A 27,616-nucleotide genomic window follows, 5' to 3' on the forward strand; every position below is an offset into this window, starting at 1 on the left:
CCTCACAAAAGCCGAAATCAAGAGAGTGATAAGTGAGAGGTAAGAGGAATACATGAGTGACTGGAGGAATGACATAAGAGCATCCCGGAAACTGACAATATACCAGGGCCTACAGAGGGAATACAAGCTAGCCCCATATCTTAAAATACTACCAAATCCCAGAGAGCACAGGAGCCTGGTCATCAAATCAGGACGGCACAGGCAGAACTACCAGCCCATGGAGGGCAGACTGTGCGACCATGTGGCAGTGGAGGATGAGGACCACTTCTTGCTGCAATGCCCCAGCTAATCAGCGGTGAGGGATGCTCAATTTAGGAGACTCTCTGATCTCCACATCAGCTCCATGGAGGAGAAAGAGAAACTATCCTGCTGGGGGAAGAGGAAGACACAGCGACCATAGCAGCGCAATATGTCAGTGCCTGCCATAGACCGAGGGGAGTGCGATAGACTATGGATGTCTATTCCCCATTACATGATATGTCATAGACTTTTATACCCCCTACATAATATGTCATGGACTCTTATACCCCCCACATGATGTGCCATGGATGCCTATACCCTCTACATTATAAGGCCTATACTCCTTACCCCAAATATGTCCCTTGCCCCCAAATCCTCAGCCCGATCCCCCAATCACTATTCTCCACTTACGTTGACAAAGCTACTGTTTATTTGGTCCTGCCAATAAAGCTTCTTTGAATTTGACAGATAGATAGAAAGAGATGGAAGGAGAAATGGATGGAAAAATGGATATGAGATGATGGATGGATGAGTAGATAGATATAAGACAGATGGATATGAGATGATCGAGAGATAATGGATAGATACAGATTTACAAAATCAGAAGAATATTCTCTACTAACCATAACCGATCACTGAGACATATCAGACTTTGTTTCCTTGCCCAGCTGAACTTACATTTTAATTTTGGTGTTTATACCCAGTGAAGGTTAGGAGGAGTCAGTAGGGGGCATCTCATAGTCAGTGTATTGACCCACTGAATATCCATATTCACTTTTAATGTGTTAGTAAGGCTTCTTTCACACAAGTGCATAAACGACGCGTTTTTACGCCCGGGTGTATATACGCGCCAATGAGAGGCATTGATTTTCAATGCATTCGTTCACACGGGCGAATATACGGCACATAAATATGCCAGCAGCGTGAACAATAGAGCATATACGCGGCCAGCGCGTATACGCTCAGCCAAAAGATAGTTCTGCAACTATCTTTTGGCCAATATACGCTGGTGGGTCCTATAGACTCCTATGGGAGCAGGGAAAGTGAATGGAGAAGGAGGCATTTTTGCAGCATCCAATGCTGCGAAAAACTTGCAGGTGCCTCTATATAGACACTGGAAGGCATCCCGAGGATTTTGGCAGAGCGAGGGATTTCCGGGGTGCGGCGTATTTTTTCCGCTAAAAGCGCTGCTCGCGGTCATGTGAATGGACGAGAAAACACTGGCTGTGATCGCGGAAGAACGCCTTTTCAGGTGCTTATACGGAGCGGGCATGAAAACGTAAAAACACAGTCGCCGTTCATGTGTTCGTGTGAAAGAAGCCAAAGACAGGAGAATACTAGTACAAAAAGCCTATTATGGTGAGGTGGATGGGAATAGAGCACCCTGTAGCCAATCAAATCATGGGTAAGATCACTGCAGCAGGAAGTGTGCTGTTAAACAGGGCGGGATTAGAACACTCTACAACCAATCAAATCACTAGAGGGGAGGGGTCACAACAGGAGATCTGTGGGCGGGGATAGAGCATTCTACAACTAATCAAATAGTTGGCATGGTCACAGCAAAAGATGTGTGGGCGGGGATAGAACACAGTAGAACCAATCCTATCACTAGAATGGTCACAGCAGGAGATCTGTTATGAAGTGGGCGGGGATAGAACATGGCATAACCAATCAAATCACTGGAATGGTTATCACTGATGTGTGGTGGTGGGGATAGAACAAACTAGTATTCGGACCTCTACCAGCAATGAATCCAAAAAGAACACACAAAATCACATCGATTTTTGTGCACAAATATGCAGAGAACATCGCGTGAAAAAACTGCAGGCGTAATATATGATGGAAATACGCTCATGTGAACAAGCCCTTAGTAAGAACCCCCCAGGGTTGAGGCAGAGGGCAGCATTGGCATACAGTGTGCCGGTATTGCGTTGCTGTAGCTAACCTCATGAGCCCGCACACCTGTTAGAAGGACAAGGCTGGGGACATCACTTCTTCCACAATGTATTTGACTAATCTGTTCCAGACCGGGTGCAGATCAGTCCCTACCTGAAGTTTCTAGAACCTTCTGTATGCCAACCCTCCCAGGGGCAATAAATGTATTGTTAATAGTCTTATTCTTATTGCAAGTTTTCAGCACGGCGTGCGTGCAAGGATCACTAATTGCACAAAGTACATTGTCTAATTATTCTCATTAGCTAATTATGAAGTGATTTAATGTATATCACTAGCCAGTTACAGTAACGAGGTCTCCGTAACGTAAGGGGAAAGGCATAGGCTGTCGTGTAGTGAATTAATGCCTTTTAAGCACGCTCAGCCTTCGGGGACTCGGCACAGTTAGGCAATTAGCACAGCCATGTAAATTTGTTCTTGTTTGCATAAATAAATCAAGGACTTGATAGGAGATGTATTAGTAAGATCAAGCCTTAGCCGACAGCTGCCCGTAGGAAAATGTGCGTAGAATGAAAGCTGGAGCTTCGCCAAGGCGTAACAACGCTATTCAAGATCTGTTCTGTATACGTTATTGTGTTACTTCATGAAAGTGTAATAGACCTATCTCAAGGGTATGAAGCAATATCGTGATGCCGCGCTGCCAAGATCCATTTGCCGTTGGATGTGGAGAAAGTACATTGTGATGATTCCCATTTGTACCCATGCACTGGCATCTGATATTGCATTAGAAACACGAATGGTGGACCAGTGGTTGGCATTGGTGTCTTACAGTGCTAGGGTCTTCGGCTCAATTCCCACTAGGTCAATGTTGACATAGAGTATATGTATTTTCTCGCCACATTAGCTTGGATTTCCTTCTACAGGACAAAAGCACACTAATAAGTTTCTTACGTAGTTGGCTCTGGAGTGTGTGGGTAAGTAGAATGGGAAAATGATACACTGCCCCACCAAAAGTAAATGGACACCTGAGCAAGAATCAAAAGTGGGATTTATTTCACATCTTACTACTTAGTGGGGCTCCTTCAGCCCTAATGACATTGGATACTCTCGGTGGCATACTTGCTACTAATGTCTGATACACTTCAGCTGGGATTTCTCTTCATTCATCCTGCAAACGTCTGGTGAGTTCACTCAATGAAGATGGACGCTGTTAATATTTGCTGAACCGACGTTCCAGTTCATCCCAGAGATGTTCAGTAGGGTCCAGGTTGGGACTCTGTGCAGCCGGTCCAATCGTGGAACATCCATATCCTTAAACCAATGTAAAACAGTGTTGGATGTGTGACAAGGCACATTGTCTTGTTGGAAGTATGGCCGACCATTCCCAGAGTATTACCACATTGCCAGCAGCACATTATTGTCTAGTATGTCAGGGTTCACCTCCGTGGTCATGGTTCTTGTTACTACAACCAACGGATTGAGACCATGCCATGTAACACATCCCCAGGCCATAACGGATCCTCCACCGTACGCAACTCTTGGCACAACACACTCGGGCAGAAGGTGTTCCCCATCATTCTCCACACCCAGGTATATCCATCTGATTTGTAGATGGAGCAGCGTGATTTGTTGCTCTATAGAACGTTCTTCCATTGCCCAACTGTCCAATGACGACGCTCCTTGCACCATTGTAGACGGGCCGATGCATTGAGCTACATGATGGACGGCTTGTGTGCAGCTCCCGTCACAAACTATGGAACACCTCCAAGGGTCTGCATCTTGGTTTAAGACACGTAATATACTAATAAGGTACAATTCATTTTACTGATAGGGGTGTCCAGATACTTTTGGTAGGATAGTGTATTGTTAGACGCACTGGGAACAAATATGGATAGATGACACATTAGAGAGTCATCTGTCCCCGTTGCAATCATCTTGTTTGAATGACCAAGTGCTCATGTGTGTGGGGGCCTTCAGGCTGCACAATGATTTCAACAGGACAGTCTTGGTCCCAGGCCGAACTAAAGGAGTTGTGCCAAGTTGTAAAGTTCTCTCCTATCCTGATAACTTTGTGATTGGTAGAGGGTCCAACCACTGGAACCCCCAACGATCTGGTCAGTCCCCGAGTGAATAGAGCCGAGGTCGCGCAGGTGTGCTGCTGCTTCATTCACTTAACTGACGGTGCCGGATATTGCCAATGCGCTTGAACTCGGTAATCTCTGGTGCTGTCATTGAAGTGAATAGAACAGTGGTGTGCCTACGCGACCTCTGCTCTATTCACTCGAGGACCCTGTTTCCAGGGAAGGTGGAGTGCCAGTGCTCGGACCCCTCTGATTATAAACTTATCCCCTATTCTACGGATAACGTGGCACAACCCCTTTAACAGTGCCATTGGGTCCAGTAATTGCTCAGCATTTCATGTCGTCAACACTGTGGCTAAATTTCGGTGGCCTTCAGTCCTATATACAAATTATGATGTCATAGCTGCCTTCAAATAATTAATTACCTAAAGGAACCCTCAACATTTATGAAAATGTGGCTACATTGTCAGTAAGGGGGTAGAGAAAGGCCCGTCTCCGTTCAGTGCCAATTCTTATAGAACTGAAGATCTAAATAATGCGCAAGCCGCCTGGAAAGGACTCGCTGCATGACGGCCTCATCAAGAAGACTGTAACTATGGTTATATATCCCTAGCAACCAAATTACCAGACATGACGGAGCTCGAGACTTGGCTTTTTTCTGGTAATAGTAGAAAAAGCAAAGACGCTCCTTGTCACAGTCTGCCCGTACACATTGCGGACCTCTGCCGCAACCGCAGACGGACTCTGTTGACTGCTGGCTGGCTTGTGATTGTTTCATTCAGGTACCTGTGGTTAAGGCAAAGATCCGTACTGCGTGCCGGTACCCTACTGACAATCTAGTGTCACTTGAGTTCTCCCAGGTCGTCTCCTGTAAATACATCCAACCATCTGCTTGTCTTCTTCGTTGACCTCACGTGGTCCCAGCCGCCATGATTGAACTCCAGGCACCTCACATTACCTCAGCCCGAACGCTATCAATTTCAGTTTATTTCCCCACAATATAAGACGTTATCTTCAGAGCAGAGATTGAGCAGGTAAACAAGTCATCCAAGGTCATCCAAGGTCTTCCATATTAACCAGCAGCCCTACAATTATGACAAGTGGAGCACCCGGGGACGCGGGCCGTCATGTACTCCAAGGCTTTCACTGAGCACCTGCAGAAAGCTCTGAAATGTTCAGATACTCCAATATGATTAGTCATGAGCTATTGTCCTAGAGATGGCAGGAGGGGGGGCAGGGAGTATTCATCTGCAGAAGAAGCTTTTTAATATGTTTCCCGAACAGAATGGCAGATGGAAGAAGGAAAATGTTGCACTTACACAACTGGTCAACCCACTGGAGTTTGCATTTAACCTTTGTCCAGCTATGACCAGCATTAAGACATCATTAGGCCTTATTCACAACAACGTTTTATCGCGGCTATTTTGCCGCGATAAAATGGCCAAAAATGGCGGCCATCTGAAGCGTTGGATTCCAATAAATTCGTTCAGATGGGCGATTTTTCCAGTGTGAAAAATCAGCCGGCCGGATAAGGTAGCACATATGCTGCGGATTCTAGATAGCTGCTTTTACGCATGGTCCGAAAATATAGGTCTTGCCTTATCTTTTGGCCGCGATTAGCCAGCAGCTCCCAGAGAAGCCTGCCGGAACTGCCGGCAAGGGGAGGGACTTTAGCAGTGGCTCACGCGGCTAAACTCCCTCCCCTTGCTGGCAGTTCCGGCAGGCTTCTCTGGGAGTTTCTATTGCCGCAGTCAGATGGTAAAGTTATGGGGAGAGACTTTAGCATCGCTAAACTCTCTCCTTCCGACCAACGGCATTCCAGGCTGCTGCGTGTATACGTGTGAATGAGCAGGAAAATACGAGATTCAGCCACGACTTTCGGCCGCAATGCGAGTGGCTGAGAATCGCAATGCCTGTGTGAATGAGGTCTAAGTCACATCAGGGATCTTTGGCGAGCTGCAAAATAATGGCCCTTTAATTTTGAGGGCTGGTTGACCAGTAGGTATCATGACGCGTGTAACCAGCCTATGATAGCTGTAAAGTTGGCCATGTTGGTCATCACCAAGCTTTCCCAGAGGACAATGGAAGAAATGCCAGAGACTAAAGGTACCTTGGTCAGAAACGCTATCTTTTCTCCTTAGGGTGAGCACCTAGACCAGTGATGGGGAACCTTTTAGAGAGCGAGTGCCCAAACTGCAACCCAAAACTGACTTATTTATCACAAAGTGCCAACACGTCGCGGGCGGGGCTCATCATGACGTATGATTTGACCCCATCATTCTAAAAAGGACAGGGCCGCTTCAGAATAGACAGCGTGCAGATTTGATTGCTTTTTGGATGCGGAAATACTGCAGAATGTCCTCAGCGGAAAATACTGTGTAAAATTCTGCAGCATTTCCACATCCAAAAAGCAGCCAAAGTCTGCACCCTGTCTATTGTGAAGCGACCCAGCGGCCCCCAGCAGTGATAACGACAGCCCTCAGCGGCCCCCAGCAATAGTGACACCTCTCAGCGGCCCGCAGCAATAGTGACACCCCTCAGCAGCCCCCAGCAAGAGTGACACCCCTCAGGGGCCTGCAGCAGTAGTGAGACCCCCCCAACCGCCCGCAGCAGTAGTGACACCCCTCCAGCGGCCCGCAGCAGTAGTGACATCCCCCCAGCGGCCCGCAGCGGTAGTGACATCCCCCCAGCGGCCCGCAGCAGTAGTGACATCCCTCAGCGGCCCGCAGCAGTAGTGACACCCCTCAGCAGCCCCCAGCAAGAGTGACACCCCTCAGGGGCCTGCAGCAGTAGTGACACCCCTCAGGGGCCCGCAGCAGTAGTGACATCCCCCCAGCGGCCCGCAGCAGTAGTGACACCCCTCAGCGGCCCGCAGCAGTAGTGACTCCCCTTAGTGGCCCGCAGCAGTAGTGACACCCCTCAGCGGCCCGCAGCAGTAGTGACACCCCTCAGCGGCCCGCAGCAGTAGTGACACCCCTCAGCGGCCCGCAGCAGTAGTGACACCCCTCAGCGGCCCGCAGCAGTAGTGACACCCCTCAGCGGCCCGCAGCAGTAGTGACACCCCTCAGCGGCCCGCAGCAGTAGTGACACCCCTCAGCGGCCCGCAGCAGTAGTGACACCCCTCAGCGGCCCGCAGCAGTAGTGACACCCCTCAGCGGCCCGCAGCAGTAGTGGCACCCCTCAGCGGCCCGCAGCAGTAGTGGCACCCCGCAGCAGTAGTGGCACCCCGCAGCAGTAGTGACACCTCTCAGCGGCCCGCAGCAGTAGTGACACCCCTCAGCGGCCCCCAGCAAGAGTGACACCCCTCAGGGGCCCGCAGCAGTAGTGACACCCCCCAGCGGCCCGCAGCAGTAGTGACATCCCCCCAGCGACCCGCAGCAGTAGTGACACCCCTCAGCGGCCCCCAGTAATAGACACCCCTCAGCGGATCCCACTAGTAGTGACACCCCTCAGCGGACCCCACTAGTAGTGACACCCCTCAGCGGACCCCACTAGTAGTGACACCCCTTAGCGGTCCCCAGTAGTAGTGACACCCCTCAGCGGCCCCCAGTAATAGTGACACCCCTCAGCGGCCTCCCCCTCACTCACAGTTGTGGTGCAGCTCCCAGGGTCGTTGCTGTCCTCTGTCCCGGCTCTCCCAGCCTCGCCGCTGTCCTGTAAGCCAGGGCCACTGGGCAGGCTCTGGGCTACCTGTGCCGCTGCTTTCAGCCTCCCCGGCTGGCGCTCCCAGCCGCGGGCCGTCTGCGATCAGCTTCGACACAGTCCTCCGCCCCAAGCCAATCAGAAGCTGGGGGCATGAATCAGTTAGGTGACAGGTGTATTATGTTGCCACCCCTTACTTCCAGTGGCGACATAATACACCAGTGCCCTCCGAAGAAGGGAAAAAACTATATTAAACCCCAGTTCGGCACTAACAACCAACAGACGTCGGGTGGGGGTGGGGGATATCCTGGCTGCACACTATCGTCACAGTGTGCGCCGGAATCGGCGCTGCTAGCAGCGCAGCTGAGTGAATGCTGGGGAGGGAGCCGCGGCCCCTGTCGGCATTCACAAGTGGTGAGCGGCCGATGGCGGCACGTGCCAGTAGGGAGAGCTACGTTCAGTAGTGAACAGCCGTTGTGTTATCTGAATGGAGAGTGGCGGGGAGCGAGAGGAGAGAAATCTCCTGCACTGCCCCGCCCCCATAGGTGGCACTGTGAAGGTGTTAAGGTCCTTTTACATGGGACTTTACACCAGACGATTAGCCAGCCACTTTTTGTTTGGTAAGCTGAAACGAAGCAACTGGCGACCGATTGCTCATCACCCTGTTGGTGGCCATGTTTACCTCTCATCACTTCTGTGAAATAGCGGCCCTCAGCCGTGTGTTTCATGCGCATCAGAGGGTCGCGAGTGTTTCCCAATGATCTCGCAGTGCAGAAACTCGCATGTGATTCTTGATTTTTAGCCTAAAATATTCAATTCTTCCCTATGTCTGATTCTGAAAAAGCTGGGTGATAACCACCATTATATCTGTTATACGGGTGTTCAGTTCTGAATCAATTGTGCGGAGCCGTTGGAGTGGGGGACCTTATCACTCAATAACTAAACAGACTTTCTACATTCAGGGCTATGAGAACGCTGGGTGACAACCCTCGTAAGATCTCCAATGGTTATTTCTCTAAATCTGGGTCCTATATGTCCATAGTGGCCAGCCAGTTGTTTTACACTGGACGCAGCTGATGAGATTTTTGTGCACCAGCAGATAGAAAAACGCTACAGGCAACGATATTCTGGCCTGATACAATGAATAATCCCATAGAGAGCTGTGTGATCAGCTCTTGTGTCAATATCCTTCTGCATTTTACTATGTTGAGGAGAAAAAACGCTGGACTACCAGATGATTGGAAACTCGGCGTAATTCGTTTGATAGAAGTGGCCAACTCAAGGACTTATGGATCGTTTTACTTTTTCTTTTCTATCTTTGAGGTAAAGGGCCTTTAAACTGAACTCCATCGACCCGGCCATTCCTTCTCGCTAGTTCTTGGTAATGATGCTTTGTGTTTAAACGCTCCTGCTAATAGTGGGTTCTGGCTCTTGTAATTCATGGAGAGAGGATGTTGAACTCGCAGACCTATGTATGAATCAGTACAATCCACTGTGTGGGCCGTTCTCGTCCCTATCATTTATACAGGAAGCTATTGCAGATCAGGGAGTTTGCCTGCCCTATTCTTGGCATACTTGCATATTATAGTGTGTTCCACCAATGAATGGTGGTGATTTGAGTTACAAAATTATAGAACCCATAGAATTCAAATGGACAAGAAGCAATTATAAACCTTAAAGGGAACAAGTTGTTGACTGGCCATTCAACAATATTATCAATAGGAATGAGTTGAAGGGTATAAGGGCAAGCTGGCCCCCAAAAGTACCAAACATGCCACTAGAAAGTAGACTGTCCCTCAGATGACAGTTCTTGGTAGAAGAGCCCTGTTTCTAAGGAGTGCATGGCTCACCTTTTTTTCCCCCTTGATTAAGGTTGGCCATACACATTAGATGTAGATCGGCCAATTTCGTCAGGACAGGACAATGAGGGCCAGATCGTTGGATTTCAACTGCGTGATCCCTTAGTTCTTGGAGATGACCTACTGTGACAGCGGCTTTATCCCTGTCTACATTCAGAACACTTGTATGCTTGGCTGAGCCTAGTATTTGTGTGTATCGGGGTGTTGGGTTTGGTAGCTGTTGGCCTGAACAAATGTCCAGCTGACCGTTTTTTTAATGTTCGGGCAGCAAAATAGCAGAACCCATTTTCACCTTTACCATTCGCCTTTCCTGGTTACAAACAGTGTCTCTCAGTACTCAGATATCTCCAGAAGTTACAAGGGAGCTGAGGAATGTGACAACTGGACATCGCAAGACAGCACACTGTAGAAACACAAATGCAACTAAAGACTCACCCTTAAATCTGGGCAGAGGTCGATGGTAATTGGATGAAGAGGATAATGATAAACATAATGAAACTGTCAGTGAAGACCGATAGAAAAGAATGGAACCAAAATAACTACCCGAGAAATGCTGATTACAATATTGGCTCTCCCCACGTCTCTCCCTAATTCCTTATCGACACTGTTCCTTAACACTAGACCCCACTGTCCTTAAACAGTCCCAAGTTGTCCCTTTATATGATCCTATCTAAAACACTATCCATGAGGGCAGGAGGGCACTGGGGAATAGAAAAGTGGCTAAAGAAGCAAATGCTAAAATGACCCAAGGCAGACAGAAATAAATAAGGAAAGGTTAGACAAACCATGAACTAGGAAACATGGACTGGACTAGAAAATCAAGTAGCCAGATATACTGACTAAGGAGACTAGACAAGACGGAACTAAAAAACCAAGGAGCAAGACAGACTGGAGAGACTCGACAAAACAATATTAGGAAACCGGAAATTAGGGCAGTATACCGAGGAGCAAGACAGACTGGAGAGACTAGGCAAGACTGGACTAGAAAACCAAAGAACCAGACTGACTTGGGAGACTAGACAAGACTGGACTTGAACTAAATACTGGAAACTAGAAGGAGGACTCCTGGATAGAACGTTGTCATACAGTAGCTATCAACTGCACTGGACTTCCGAAACTAACAGTATTTAATGAGAGGCTAACCAATCAGACCCTCCTTTCTATAATGATGCTGAGTAGTGTGGTCTGCTGATCCCCACTCATAGGTCAGAGCAACTACCCCAACAATAACTTAGGCCGCAGAAGGTAACGGTGCAGCTGGAGACTTGTGACTGTCGTAACAGTCAGCTATATTGCCCTTTAATTCTGAAATCTGTAAAAGGGCTGAACATGTGAACTGTGGGAGCTCTACAACCCAGACCCTCACTAGATGAGGGGTCCACAGCCCCCTATTTATCCTCACCTGAGTAGCAGCGGAGCGATGGTCATACATGTGAACTTTTAGGAATTTGGGATAGATTTATGAAACTGTCTTAAAAAAAAAGACTCCTGTAGTTACACCTAGCAGCCAATCACAGCGCAGCTTTCATGTTACCACAGCAGAATACAAAATGAAAGTTGCTCTGGTTGCTAGGGGAACTAAGACAGCTTTTCTTCTAGGCCCTTTCATAAATCTGCCCCCTTGTCTTGTTGGCATGTGGCCTTTAACCCCTTAACGCTCCATTATGTACAGTAACGTCATGACCTTTTGCGGTCTGTATGGCGGGGGATTGGGGGTCGATCTTGCTCCATGCAATGCGGGTGTCAGATGTCAAAGACAGCATCGATCAGGATGAGATCGCGGGATGCTGTTTGGTTGTCATGGCAGCTGGGGGCCTTCTGTAGGCCCCCAGTAATGCCATTGCTGATTGCCTATGAAGCCATGCCTGTGGCTTGACTTGATTAGAATCAAAAGTGATCAAAAAGTCGTATGTACTCCAAAATGGTAACAATACAAACTACCGGGTGCCCTGCAAAAAGTGAGCCCTCACACAACTGTGTCCACTTGAGAATAAACATGTTATGGCTGTCGGAAGACGGCGGCAGAAAATAATTTTATTTTTCAAGAGATCTTATTTTTTAAAAGTAGTACAGCAAAAAAAAAAAAAAAACTATATAAAGTTTGTCCCGTCACAATCGGACTGACCCACAGCATAAAGTTAGGTCATTCCTGCCGCAAGATCTGCGCAATAGAAACAAGACCCCACCCCCAAAGATGGCGGAATTGCAGGGTTTCTTTTTCCATTCCACTCTAATTTCTTAAAAGTCCTTCAGTCCATTCTAAGGTGCATTAAATAACACAACTCGTCCCGCAAACAACAACCCCCAGGCAGCGACGTCGAATGATTAATAAAAGGGTTCCGATTTTTTTGAAAACGGGGAGGAAAAAAGGAAAACAAAAAACGTTGCGTTCTTTAAACTTTCACAACAACAATAGAAATACAAAATGTCATCTTTACCTATAAGGGGGGGAAAGACACTTTAAAAAGCATCTCTCACCCGTTGTATTACTGGAATGTTACTCTATGAAGCCCAAATTAGATGAAACGCTGCGCTCCGTTGAGCGCATTGATACATTTATAGAAGAAGGTCGGCAGCATCACATCACAGTGGGTGAATGCTATAAAACCGCAATGTACCTCATTACAGCCAAGAAAGTAGCAGGACAATCGCCTTTTTACTGCCGGCGCCTACGACGGACGTCAAAGCCTTCGGTCTGTATTACTGTATAGGGGCGGGCAGGGAGGGAGATAAACCTGCCGATCCCTTTGAATTGGGCATCCATTTTTTTTTTATGCCCAGCTTTGGGTCACGGATGAAAGCTCGGTTCTTCTGAACTCCGCCGCAGTGAAATGAGTAACGCAGAACACAGATTGTTCTCAGAAAAGATTATCCTCAGGGGCGCACGGAGAGAACAAGGAAAGGAGCGGGATTTCTGTCATTTGATTCACAGCCTCATTACCTGTGAGGGAACGTCATTTTATCTTCACAGCCAGCAGAAGGATTCATCTTTCCTTAGAAAATGAGGTCTAAAAATACTCGGAGCGCCAGGCGTTTGGTGTGCGGCGATTCTTCTCGCAGCTTCTGGAAACTAGTCGAACCGGATGGATGGAGGGAAACAGCGGCCATGTGTCCAGCTGCACGGATGGAGGCTTGACCTGTGGTTAGAGCCAAAGTAGCTTAAAGGGGTTTTACTCCACAAGACATAGGGGATACATGTCTGATTGCTGGGGGTCTTACTGCTAGGACCTCCAGCGGTTCTGAGACTGGCATACTTGGATGGAGTGGCAATGTGCATTCATGACCTCTGTTCCATTCACTTCTATGGGATGGTGGGTGATTGATGAGTGTATCGATCTCCGCCTGTCCCATAGTAGCGAATGGAGCCGCGGTCAAGCCTACGCGCTGCCACTCCATTCACATGGAGCATTTGGGTGATCCAGGCTCAGGATTACTGGAGGCTCCAATGGTCGGACCCCCAGTGATCATAAAACTAGCTTCTATTCTGTGGATAAGCGATTATCCCAGTAAGTATCAAGCACCGAAAATATACATAAAGTCCTGGGCTTTAATCCTGCACCATCGTAGAAATATGGTGCAAGTTTAAAGCTGCTGCTTCTGCATTCTAGCAGAAGCAGCTCGGGTGCTCAGTTGTCAGGGACACCCCAGGACTCAGCACAGGAGACCGAAATGGTTTATGCCCTTCTCTCTCTTCTTTCAGCCTACATGGCGGTCAATGAGTGCTGTGCAGTGAATAGAGGAAATGGCGGTCACATGAGCGCCGGACGCCCCTCGTATGGCACAGCTTCTGGGCCTTAGCCCAGCACTTTCAGTGACTAATGTCACCATAGGGGAACGTTTGTCCCAGTAATTGGGGCTCCTTTGTATGCTGCTCCTGTGGCTGACCCAGTTACAGTGGAAAATGGAGAAATGAAAAAGAAATGAAATGACGTTGTGAACGTCCCCCAGAAGTCTTATATGACATTACGGGAGTCGTATATGTTTAAAAGACTAGTTACAGAAATAAGTTTAAAAAAATACATAATAAAATACGAATATCTAAAAGAAGAAAAAATCTCACCCCCCCCCCCAACCTAAACCGTCACCGTATCCACCCTGCAAGCCAAAACCATACAAATTATATCTCAAAACCTTCTAAAGAAAATGGGGAACCCAGTCCTGTGCTTTATTTTAGCGTAAATATACTAATTTAAAAAAAACGATAAATTTCTATATTTTTTTACTTTTTTACTAGCCCTTATAAAGCAAGAAAAGGAAAAATATTTCAGTGAAAAAAGGTATTGTTGAAACAGCCCTGTGTGTTATTAAAAAAAAAAAGCACCAAAGATAATTTTGGCAGCCCAAAAAAAGAAAATTGGGCCATAAAACCACCACATGCGTAAAATCGCTAAGTGTCTGGTGCCTAAAGGGTTTTTTCGAGTACATTTAATTGCTGACCTATCCTCAGAATAGGTCATCAATAGTTCATCGCGGAGATCCCGAGTGGTGGGTCCATGGCGATTAATTATTGCCCAGCCTGCTGTCTATCTGTGCCGGACATCGTCATTGGGGTTGGAAGAAGAAGCATCATTGAGGGCTTCACTCTCACGGAAGTCAATGGGAGCTGAAGCCTCCTCTCACACTTCTAGTTTTGACAGCGGCGTCGGGCATGGAAGTGTAATAGAAGGCAGTGCTCCCATTGACTTCCGTGGGAGTGAAGCTCTCTATGATGTTTCCATTTCTGACCCCAGTGATGGACAAGCGAGCCGGGCGATCAGCTGATGGTCTGGGATCCTGAGCAGCAGGTCCCCGGCGACTATTGATGGCCCATCCTGAGGATAGATCATCCATAGGATCGGCCTGGAGATCTCCTTTAAGGAACTTTCACACAGGATAGAATATTCTGCAAGAGTGTTGTAGAATATTCAACCCCGAATGTGCAGATATTGATGGGAAATTAAACATGGCAGAATCCTGCCGGCAACTTTCTAATAGATGTGTTTCTATTCTTTGTCATTTACAAGATCTCTGCTTGCTGTCATTGGGAATATTCTTGTCTGCTTCCAGAAAATCATGCAGAGCTAACACTTCACAACTGAGTCTTTGCTACAAGTGTTTCCTCTTCTGTGAACTAAAGACCGGCTACATTTTCATCTACACGAGCGGGAAAATCACAGCATGTCATGATTCTGTGTGGTCTCCACATGGACGTCTTCCATTGAAGTCGATGGAAGCCATCCGACCGCGTGGCCGTTCCAAAATAATCATCGCGGAAAGGTTGCGGGATCCACATCCTTGCCTAGCGACGGCGCGGCATAATCTATACTGCGCATGTCCGCTGGCGCAATGGTTGGGCCATCCGCAGTACAGATTAAAAGACCACTGGACAGGTATGCTGGGGTCTCCGGCTGGCCACAGGGGCGGATTCCGCTACAGGATTCCGCATGTGGAATCCGACCCGTCTGTGTGCAGGAGTCCTGATACATTGTAGTAATTTACCCAGCTGATGTGTCCATCTCATGGAGCAATGCCACAACTGATGCATGATAGCAGACCCTTGGCTTTGTGAGCAGGACTAGGTCAGGATAAAAAGCGTGAATGGGCGCACAAATCTAACGTTTGTGTGCCCGTTCAGATGGCATGGGCCCCGGCGCGTATACGCTGAGACCGCAATGCAATTGCCCCCCCTTCACTCCCCCTCGACGGCTCACCTCCTCTCTCCTTCCCTCTGGCTGTTTGCAATGGGAGTGGGTGGGACGGGGGCGAAGCTAAGCACTCGTCCCTTGTCCACAGCCTGCAATGGGAGGGGCAGAGCTTAGCTCCGCCCCTCCCATTGCATTACGCCCACTGTCATGGGCTCCCATAGAAGCCCATGCAGCAGCTGACGTAGTTCCAGGACTAAATTTTTGGCGCAGCGTGAAAGCGCCTGGTGCTATATTGGCCAGCCTGGCGCTTTTACTCTCCGGGAATACTGCCATGTGATATGATGCATTGGAATCCAATGAATTAGATCATAGTGTGTATTGGACAGTAATAATATAATGGCCAGCGGTGCAAGATGCCCTAATGTTTATAGAAGTACCCATCGCCGTCGCTGTATGACGACTTGTTTTTTCCTCTACTACTTTTAAACGAAAATTTCTTTAAAAAAATTATTTTCTGTCACCGTGTTCTGACTATCCTAAGTTTATAGGGTTGTGTGTGGGCTTGTTTTTTGTGGGACGACCTGTGGTGTCTTTTGGTACCATCTTGGAGTATATGTGACTTTTTAATCACTTTTTTTTTTTTTAATTTCCTTCCTGGACACAAGGTGGCCAAAAATAAAGTTCTGTTTTTACATATTTTGTTCTGACGACGTTCAGGAATAAATGCATTATTTTGGTAGATTAGACTTATATGGACTTCGCAGTGCCAAATATGTTTTGTGGGGATTTTTGTTTTAATTTTTTTAATTATAAATACTGGAAATTTTTTATTTTTTAACTTATAATATTCTTTTTTTACAATAATAAATATTTTTTTTACCTAGTTTTACTTTTTTTGAGTCCGCATAGGGGACTTAACCTTGTGATTGTTTGATCACTTATACCGTATACTGCAATACTTCAGTATTTCTGTTTATGGTATTTCTGCCGGCATTCTTAATGAGCATAAATATATGACAGTCCTGGTGACCTTCACAAGTCCCTGGGCTGCTTTGATTATGAAATTCCATCTCATGATCTCATTGCAGGAGTGCTGTTCAGGATCTCCGAACATCAATTGCCAGATTAGAGTCAGGAAGGACTTTTGTCCCTTAAGGCCGCGGTCAGATGAGCGTGTTTATTTGCGCGCCTGTGTACGTAAAAAATGCGCTCCCCACATAAGCTGAAAACGCGTGAGAGGGCAAAGTTTCATATGCGCAGTGCATGAAACTTTGCCGGTTCACTGGAGCAGCTGCTCCACAAAGGCTCCCTCATTGCTGAACACTGTGACAGCACTGATTCAATGATTGAATGGCTGTGATTGATCCCTGCGCTCAGCCAATCAGAGGCAGAGCTTCCAGGAGCGTGGGAATTTTTAAATCCCCTGCCAGAAGAAATGATTCAGAAGAGTGTCGGGGAGCCGGGCAGAAGACGCACCGGAGCCCCAAGTGCGCTGCTAGGTGATATTTATTTATTTATTTTGTTGCCAGCAGCAAGGGCTTATTTTCAGGGAAGGGCTTATGTTTCATGCAGCGCCGACCCTATTGAAAGCAATGAGATGGCGTCGCGGTCCTCTGCCACAGCTGTTGCAGGGGATTCTTTCATCCCCGCTGCAGTCGCCTCATCACTGAACACTGTGACAGTGTTCAGTGATGAGGGGATTCCCTGTGGGGATTAACGGAACCCTCCAGGATTCCTCTCAATCCTGCGGGGACTAAGGGGTTAACAGCAGGACATCTAAAAGTTGCTTCTGGCCAAAAGCACCTTTTAAATGCCTCCTCCGCTATTCCGTGCGCAGGAGTTTCCATTAACTCCTGCTTCCATAGGAGTCAATGGAAATTCCGGCAAAATGCGCACCATGTTCTATCTTTTTTAGGTGCGCGCTGTTTTGTGCTGCTAATTCCGCGCATATGAATGCTTCTATAGGGACCCATTGGTTCTTTTAGAAGCATGCATTATGCGCTCGCAAAACACACGCTTGTCTGACCGAGCCCTAAATTGGGAAAATTGGCTTCTACCTCATTAGTTATCTTTTTTGCCTTCCTCTGGATCAACATGGGGGGGGAGTAAGGGGGATAGTAAGCTGAACTGGATAGACATATGTCTTTTTTCGGCCTTACATACTATGCTACCCCTGTTTCCCTGAAAATAAAACAGTGTCTTATATTAATTTTTGTTCAAAAAGCTTTAACTTTTTTACATGTATAGCTGCCTGGATACTATATAAATTGACTTTTTTAATTAATTAACTGTTAGCAGGGCTTCATTTTGGAGTAGGGCTTATATATCAAGCATCCTCAAAAAGCCTAAAAAATCATTTTCCATCGTCAAACATTCTGGAAAATCATGCTATGTCTTATTTTCTGGGTATGTCTTATTTTCAGGGAAACAATGTACTATGTTAATTGCAGCATGTAAATGCTGCTGTTAGAATTAACAGTGGTATTTAATAAGTTAACAGCCAGGATCCGCCTGAATTCTGATTGCAGTTGTTGTGGCTGGGTGTTGGCTGTCAAAGACGGCTTACACCAGCCATGTATGGAGCGGGCTCGGCGCCCAGTTTCGCTCCTTGGGGCTCGTTCACACGGCTGTGGAATTCATGCAGCTCCTGGCTGTGCAAAAACTATCGCAACTCTGGATGCGGAAAAGTGTCTGAACAAACGATTTTTACACGCCGAAGTCCTGAGCTTCAGACGCAATATTTCAATGCCGAAAGGCAGGGACTGGAAATATGTGCTGCTGATATTTGGAAGGGTGGTATGTGCAGCGCATATCAAGAAGCATTAGTCACATTACTATTCAGCAACGTGCTGCATGTTTAAAATATGTATGTTCCGGTACGAAAATTGTAATTAACGCAACAAATATGTCCACTTTCTGTTATCCTGTTTATTATAAAACCCAATAAAGATTACTGAGAAGAAAATATGCGCTGCTGGAGAGAGAGATGAATCCCTTCATCTGCCCTGCGGGGGAATCCCTCCAGCCACGCTGCTGGGGAATCCCTCCATGTGTCTTTGCCGGCCGACTCACATAGTCTCTCATGCGAGTCTATGGACACTGCTGCGTGTTGCGCACCAAAGATAAGTCAGGTCCTTTTTTTTCACGCAGCAGGGAATATCCTTGCTGAATTTCAGTCGCTGCTGTCCTATCTTTTTAGGTGGGATTTTTAATTTTTTTATTTTTTTTTGAGTGGCTAAAATTCCTTCATCTGAATGTTTCCATAAGAAACCATTAGTTCCAGTAGTCGGTTTTGTTTGCCCATGTAAGTCAACTGCGCAGATTCCGTCGCGTGAATCAGCCCTTACATGCTCCACACATGTAGGAAGTACATATATGCTCTGGGTCACTAAGGGGTTAAATGTAAACTGCAGTGGTTTTAATTGTTGAGAGCAAACAAAGATCTTGGAAATGGTGAAGAACTGAAACACAAACTATATGCAAAAGTTGTAGAAGTTTTCACTCTTCCATGATTCACCTTAATTGTGCTGTCACAAAAGGCTTGAGGCAGTGGAGCATGACACCGGGGTTTCTCTCTTCGTGTTTCCCTGCTGTCACACTCCACCCCCTCACGTCCCGCACCATCCATAATATGATCGTTCAGTTTCGGCTTATGTTCCTGATGTGATTCAGCAAAATCCTGAAACCTAAAAATATTCCCGTATTTATTGTGTTTCGCCTTGCACACAGGCTGGGTTGTGATGTCACAGCGGATCCGGTGTATTACCTGGCGCTTAATGTGATGCTTGCAGGGCGTCGTGACACTAAAGGCACAGGCTTCCCTAAAGCAGTGCAGCGCCTGGAAGTAAAAATAGCGTTTAATGCTCATATACAATGATGAATATTTCCCACAGCTCTAATTCAAGGACTCATAAACTCTGAAAAATGGCAGCAGCAGACAATATCGCTGCTCTCCCCGAGGCCTTCAGAGTGAGCAATCTCTGCCCTGTACTCATTTATTGTGCCTCTGACATCCCAAAATGCTTAGCAGAGGTGCAGCAAGCAATACTGTGGGATATCTCTCTATCTAAATGTGCCGTACTTTGTAAGATACGAGCTCCTATCTACAGGGAAATAACAACTATGATAGTACTCCCTATCTACGAAAGCATCGCTACTGTATTAAGGCCCATTTAGACGGGACGAATGCCAGGCAAACGATGCTATTGCAAGGGAGCTAGTATCATTAGCGCTCAGGGAGGCGGCTGCAGGAGATTAGTCTCCTCGTGCTCCACTGCCCCTCTCCATTGACTTAACAAAGCGGCTGTTCAATACTGAACATCCGCTATATACACTGAGCGATCAGCTCATCATCCATCGGTTATGCAGCATAAACGATTTTCAGTGTAAATAGTGGCCGCTTAGTACTGAACAGCCGCTATGATAAGTCAATGGGGAAGGGCGGGGGGGGGGCTCGAGGAGAGAAATCTCCGTCAGCTGCCCCGCCCTACTGCTGGCCGCTCTGTGAGCAAGCCAGCGGTACTAGCTCCCATGTGACAACACGGGGGCAAGCACATGCGGGGACAATTGTCGGGCATCGTTTGCCCGACACTCGTCCTGTCTAAATAGACCCCTACTGTCCGCCATGTACAAGAATATACCTACCATAATACTGCCTCCTATGTACAAGAATAAAACTACTATAATACTGCTCCTATGTACAAGAATATAACTACTAAAATACTGCCCCCTATGTACAAGAATATACTATAATACTGCTCCTATGTACAAGAATATAACTACTATAATACTGCCCCTATGTACAAGAATATAACTACTAGAATACTGCCCCTATGTACAAGAATATAACTACTAGAATACTGCCCCCTATATGCAAGAATATAACTACTATAATACTGCCCCCTATGTACAAGAATATAACTACTATAATACTGCCCTCTATGTACAAGAATATAACTACTATAATACTGCTCCTATGTACAAGAATATAACTACTATAATACTGCCTCCTATGTACAAGAATATAACTACTGTAATACTGCCCCTATGTGCAAGAATATAACTACTGTAATACTGCTCCTATGTACAAGAATATAACTACTTTAATACTGCCTCCTATATACAAGAATATAACTACTATAAAACTGCCCCCTATGTACAAGAATATAACTACTATAATACTGCCTCCTATGTACAAGAATATAACTACTATAATACTGCCTCCTATGTACAAGAATATAACTACTATAATACTGCCTCCTATGTACAAGAATATAACTACTATAATACTGTCCCCTATGTACAAGAATATAACTACTATAATACTGTCCCCTATGTACAAGAATATAACTACTATAATACTGCCCCCTATGTACAAGAATATAACTACTATAATACTGCCCCCTATGTACAAGAATATAACTACTATAATACTGCCCCCTATGTACAAGAATATAGCTACTGTAATACTGCCCCTATGTGCAAGAATATAACTACTGTAATACTGCCCCTATGTGCAAGAATATAACTACTATAATACTGCTCCTATGTACAAGAATATAACTACTATAATACTGCCTCCTATGTACAAGAATATTACTACTATAATACTGCCCCCTATGTACAAGAATATAACTACTATTATACTGCTCCCTATGTACAAGAATATAACTACTATAATACTGCCCCTATGTACAAGAATATAACTACTATAATACTGCCCCCTATGTACAAGAATATAACTACTATAATACTGCCCCCTATGTACAAGAATATAACTACTATTATACTGCTCCCTATGTACAAGAATATAACTACTATAATACTGCCCCCTATGTACAAGAATATAACTACTATAATACTGCCCCCTATGTACAAGAATATAACTACTATAATACTGCCCCCTATGTACAAGAATATAACTACTATAATACTGCCCCCTATGTACAAGAATATAGCTACTGTAATACTGCCCCTATGTGCAAGAATATAACTACTATAATACTGCCTCCTATGTACAAGAATATAACTACTGTAATACTGCCCCTATGTGCAAGAATATAACTACTATAATACTGCTCCTATGTACAAGAATATAACTACTATAATACTGCCTCCTATGTACAAGAATATAGCTACTATAATACAGCTCCCTATGTACAAGAATATAACTACTATAATACTGCTCCCCTATGTACAAGAATATAACTACTATAATACTGCCTCCTATGTACAAGAATATAACTAGTATAATACTGCCTCCTATGTACAAGAATATAACTACTATAATACTGCTCCCTATGTACAAGAATATAACTACTATAATACTGCCTCCTATGTACAAGAATATAACTACTATAATACTGCCCCCTATGTACAATAATATAACTACTATAATACTGCTCCCTATGTACAAGAATATAACTACTATAATACTGCTCCCTATGTACAAGAATATAACTACTATAATACTGCTCCTATGTACAAGAATATAACTACTATAATACTGCTCCCTATGTACAAGAATATAACTACTATAATACTGCCTCCTATGTACAAGAATATAACTACTATAATACTGCCCCCTATGTACAAGAATATAACTACTATAATACTGCCCCTATGTACAAGAATATAACTACTATAATACTGCCCCTATGTAGAAGAATATAACTACTATAATACTGCTCCTTTGGGAATTGTGAATTTCTTTGTAAAGATCAGTAGGTCACGCTGGTAGTGATTGTGTGTTATCTTCCTGTGTCCTAGTTCCTTGTCCTCCTTTGATTCTGGCTGCGGTTATATTTATACACTGTTGTGCAGGTGACTGGCAGGGGGTGTGATGGGACCTGTGAGGTGTGAGCGAGTGTCAGGGCCGTTAAGTGTTTACTGTGTTCTCTTATGTTTGATGTTGATGTGATAATGGCCGCTCCTCACTGTTCCCTCTTGTCTGTTTTGTTTCCCCTCAGGTACTCCAGCCCCGCTGGTCTTATGCTCACTGCAGAAATCGCCCTGTGCTACAAAGTCGCCATCTTGTTTGAAGGGTAGGTGATCTGCAGTCTTTCCATACGGTGAATTCCCATTTATACATGCAGTTCTCTTTGGACACACATCTTGCTCTACTGGCACTCATTTTCGTTCGAGGGCTCGTAAACGTTTTTTCCTAGACCCTTGGGTGCGCACGTATACGTAGTGATGCAGTCTGTAATTCTAATCTACTATTCATCCTGTGGTTTCCAGTTCATGACTACGATTCCAAAACTACAGTTAGGACTGACACATGCAGAGCAAAATCAAGGCTTTTCATATAGTGATGCATCCATCCAGAACAGACTGGTGCAGGAATAAGTTGGTGCTCTGCTCAGGAGTCTCGGACAGCTGGGTTAGGACCTCTGTGCTGCGGTGAGGACACTTACCACCCAGCTTTCCTAAGTAGGCCTGTAGCTAAAAAAGTCACTAAATTTGCCAATTTTTGACAAATGAAGCCGACTGAAGGTTTTGAGGTTGGATTTACGTTTTTTTCACTGCAATTTTTGTCTATTTTTCGCTCCATTCAATCCAATGCCGGCCGAGTAAGACGTCACCCTGACTGGGAGCCGAGGAGAGAGTCTCTTACGTCGTGCTATCTCAGACTTGACTTCTGCTTATCTTTAAGCCGATCTCATGATATTGCGGCACGCGTGCGTCTAGGGCGGACCTCTTCGCACCCGCTAGTGCAGGGAGCACACAGAACATTACCAGAAAAGGGAGGCAGCGATTGTCATTGAGGTATAATAAATCTCCGACCCAGAGTCCAACGTCCGCCGCACTGCGTACACACAAACCTGGCCGCGCCGGCTGCAAGCGGCTCCACGAGGAATAAGTAAGCGTCCACCTGGGTCTCGGGGCCCGGACCCGTCCTTACATGTCCTCTCTGCTGTGTACAGTCAGCCACCGTAACTAAAGGCGTGGGAAGCAGGCGCTGAATAACTCCGTGCACCCGAGGGCAGATCAGGGAGGGGGCACGGGGTCCTAGAGGTTACAGCTGAGGTTGTAGTCCATCTTCCCCAGAACACATGTAATCAATGCAGATAATTCCAAAGGGTTCACTTACTTTTTCTTGCCACTCTATAGGTCAGTCACATGTGGGTCCTTTATATATGGCTGTGAGATTTCTGGTTGTTCACATATGGATGTTTGCAGATCAGTTATGCATATGATTGGTCGTATGTATGTCAGTCACATGTGGGTAAGTCATATATGGACCCGTAAGTTAGTCATCAGTTATATAATGGTTGACTCGTATATGTCCATCAATTAAATGGCAATTTATAGATCAATTATGCATGGGTTGGTCAATTATGGGCCAATCATAACAGTTATGTATGGGTCAGATATATTGCCTGTTTGTCTGGGTCTGTTATCTATGTGCCACTTATATATGGTACATATTGTATGATAGCATATTGGTTATATATGGGTCAGTCATATATTTACAGTAAGTTAATTGTATTCGGATCAGGTTTTTGTGGATCAGCATTTATTGGTAAGTTATACAGTATATGGGTTGGTCATATATCAGTTATATACAGGTCAGATGTATATTGCCCAGCTATGTACAGGTAGGTCATATATAGCTCAGTAATACACAGTATGGCTTGATTAGTCAGTATATGGCTGGGTTATATGCAGGTCGGTCATATGTATGTGAGTTACATTCAGATCAGTTATTTATGGTTTATTCATATATGGGTCAGTTAAGCAGTATATAGGTCAGATATATATGTAGCTCACTCATGTAGAGATTAATCATATCAGATATGTATGGTTTGGTTACATTAAGGTTGGTCACTATATAGGTCATTTACCATATATATGGTTCGGTTATACATGGGTCATTATACTGTATATAGTGTGACTATATATGGTTTAATTCTACACTTGTTGGTCATGTATGTTTTTTTTATGTATGGTTCAGTTGTCTATGGGTCAGCTAGATGAGTCAGTTATATATGGTGTAGTTATAGGCTGCAGGATATGGGTCATATAATAGGTCATTTACCATATATATGGTTCTATTATATACATGTCAGTTATGTACGGTTGGGTTATAGTGTATAGGGTCGGTCATATATGCGTTGGTCATTAACCTACTCCCTGAATGGCGGTTCGGCCCTGAGAGACAGGAGTACTACACAACCGGGCATATTTTCTGTTCAGTAGTCTTGGAAAGCTGGGTGACCACCACAGTAGGAGAGCAGCCACAGCGGCCATATTGGTTGTCACCCAGCATTCCCGGATGATAATTAGAAAATGACTGAATAGAATTTTTCACCACGTGACAAACAAGGACAAGAGATGGACGTATTTTTTATGGATTTTTAAGGAAGGGGAATTGCCTTTTAATGCCTCAGTGACTGCTAAATTGCCTTATTACATCAGTCACTAAGGGGTTACGTTTGTCACCATGGATTGTAAATGTTGAGGCTCTCGATGTATTTTCTTAATTTCTTTTACAGGCCGTTTACTGAGAAGATTTACAGAACCAAACAGAGAAGCAAGAAGAGCCATTAATTGCAGCACAAGAAGTGTCCCTGGGGGGCCGGGGGTTTTATCGATCTATATATCATATGGGCCAGGCCCCCGCAGCCACAGACAGCCGTTCTATGCTTCAGTCAGGGACCTCAGCGAGGCACCCAGCCCCTCATACCTCAGTGGGGTCAGTGCCGATCAGATGCATCCCCGTACAACATGGCCTCCTGCGGTTGGCTAATGCTTACGCTATACCAGACCTTGCAGCATGAAGCTGTTCTGCTATTCAGGGACCATCAGAAGGACATTTTGTCTAATTTTATGTGTTTTACAGAGTTGGAAAAGTGACAAAAATAAACTTTAGAGAAAAAAATGATTCTTCTCGGTTGCTGTCATTGATGAGAGAACATAGAAATTGTATTCCGTCCGCTGATTATATAATTTCACATTAAGACATTCCCAGCTAATTAGGCTAATGTTCCCCTCCGAGCACATTGTGTGAGGTAATTATACGGCACGGCTCTTTTTAGAAAGCAAGAGGAAAAAAAGAATACAACGTTTAATTGTTCTATGTGATTGCGGGAGCGGCAAGAGGCCCAACGGCTGCGGACCTCAGTCACCCAGCGCCCCTTCATACAGGGTCACTGCAGCCAGAGACAGAGCTTATTATGTGATAGATGGATAGATATGAGATGGATAGATAGATATGGGATGGATAGATAGATATGGGATGGATGGATAGATATGGGATGGATAGATAGATATGAGATGGATAGATAGATATGAGAGGGATAGAGAGATACGAGAGGGATAGATAGAGAGATACGAGAGGGATAGATAGAGAGATACGAGAGGGATAGATAGAGAGATACGAGAGGGATAGATAGAGAGATACGAGAGGGATAGATAGAGAGATACGAGAGGGATAGATAGAGAGATACGAGAGGGATAGATAGAGAGATACGAGAGGGATAGATAGAGAGATACGAGAGGGATAGATAGAGAGATACGAGAGGGATAGATAGAGAGATACGAGAGGGATAGATAGAGAGATACGAGAGGGATAGATAGAGAGATATGAGAGGGATAGATAGAGAGATATGAGAGGGATAGATAGAGAGATATGAGAGGGATAGATAGAGAGATATGAGAGGGATAGATAGAGAGATATGAGAGGGATAGATAGAGAGATATGAGAGGGATAGATAGAGAGATATGAGAGGGATAGATAGAGAGATATGAGAGGGATAGATAGAGAGATATGAGAGGGATAGATAGAGAGATATGAGAGGGATAGATAGAGAGATATGAGAGGGATAGATAGAGAGATATGAGAGGGATAGATAGAGAGATATGAGAGGGATAGAGAGATATGAGAGGGATAGATAGAGAGATATGAGAGGGATAGATAGAGAGATATGAGAGGGATAGATAGAGAGATATGAGAGGGATAGATAGAGAGATATGAGAGGGATAGATAGAGAGATATGAGAGGGATAGATAGAGAGATATGAGAGGGATAGATAGAGAGATATGAGAAGGATAGAGAGATATGAGAGGGATAGATAGAGAGATATGAGAGGGATAGATAGAGAGATATGAGAGGGATAGATAGAGAGATATGAGAGGGATAGATAGAGAGATATGAGAGGGATAGATAGAGAGATATGAGAGGGATAGATAGAGAGATATGAGAGAGAGAGATATGAGAGGGAGAGATAGAGAGATATGAGAGGGAGAGATAGAGAGATATGAGAGGGAGAGATAGATAGGAGAGGGATAGGAGAGAGATAGGAGAGAGATAGATGTGAGAGAGATATGAGATGGATGGATAGATATGAGATGGATAGATAGATAGATCGAGAGGAAGAGAGATCTGAGATAGATATATATGATATAGATAGATATGAGACAGAGTACAATAAGAGAGACAGAGATTAGATATAGATATGAGATGGATATGAAATAGATAAATATGAGATATATATGAAATAGATACAGCGTTTCCCAAAAATAAGCCCTACCCCTATTTTCAGGGGGGTTTGAAATATAAGTTCACCCTGAAAATAAGCCCTAGCTACACTAGGTTAAAAAAAAAAGCAATACTCACCTAGCCGCCGGCGTCTGTGTTCCTCGCGCTGGTTTCTGGCGCTGTCCTCAGCGCTGACAGGATTCTCTTCTGGTGACGGTGCTATGAATACCCCACCTCTGGTAAAAGAGCGCTGCGATTGGCTGGCGCTCAAACCAATCACAGCCGGCGCTCGATTAACCAATCACAGCACTTACCGAAGGCGTGGTATTCAAAGCCCCGTTACCAGGAGAAGAGAATCCTGTCAGCGCTGAGGACTGCATCAGCGCGAGGGACACAGATGCCAGCTGCTGGGTAAGTATAAGACACCCCCCAAAAATAAGACACTGTGCCTCTTTTAAGGCAAAAATTAATATGTCCGTGTCTTATTTTCAGTGAAACACTGTATTAGATAAATAGATTTGAGAACGAGAGATATGAGATAGATGTCAGATGGAGAGTTACATGGAGTGATCTGAGATAAATAGAGAGATTTAGTATAGATAGATATGAGTGAAGTGAGATAGACAGGTAGATGGATAAACAGATATTAGATAGATTGACAGAGAGAAGTGAGATGGATTGATAGATAGATATGAGACATAAATCGATATTAGATAGATATGAGATACGATAGATATTAGATAGAGATAGACATGAGATAGACATGAGATAGATATGAGATAGATAGATATGAGA

General features: G+C 45.1%; 1 protein-coding gene and 1 long non-coding RNA gene across 2 annotated transcripts in view; one reads left to right on the top strand and one right to left on the bottom strand.

The window, feature by feature from the left end:
* The window catches only part of PEMT (phosphatidylethanolamine N-methyltransferase), a 143,992-nt gene extending 118,767 nt beyond the window's left edge, over positions 1-25,225 (top strand). Inside the window, exons 6-7 of the mRNA XM_066576684.1 lie at positions 22,308-22,382; positions 24,837-25,225. Of these exons, the coding sequence (XP_066432781.1) occupies positions 22,308-22,382; positions 24,837-24,891 (130 nt within the window). The 3' untranslated portion in view covers positions 24,892-25,225. The remainder of the gene's footprint in view (positions 1-22,307; positions 22,383-24,836) is intronic.
* LOC136576999 (uncharacterized) lies at positions 3,184-26,990 on the bottom strand. Its single transcript, XR_010786431.1, has 4 exons — positions 26,960-26,990; positions 19,106-19,177; positions 12,657-12,852; positions 3,184-3,444 (listed from the first exon to the last, which is right to left on the bottom strand). It is a non-coding gene; the product is annotated as an uncharacterized lncRNA (long non-coding RNA).
* Between the last annotated feature and the right edge of the window lie 626 nt (positions 26,991-27,616).

The sequence above is a fragment of the Eleutherodactylus coqui genome, chromosome 8, assembly GCF_035609145.1.
Source record: "Eleutherodactylus coqui strain aEleCoq1 chromosome 8, aEleCoq1.hap1, whole genome shotgun sequence".
Taxonomy (NCBI): Eukaryota; Metazoa; Chordata; class Amphibia; order Anura; family Eleutherodactylidae; genus Eleutherodactylus; species Eleutherodactylus coqui.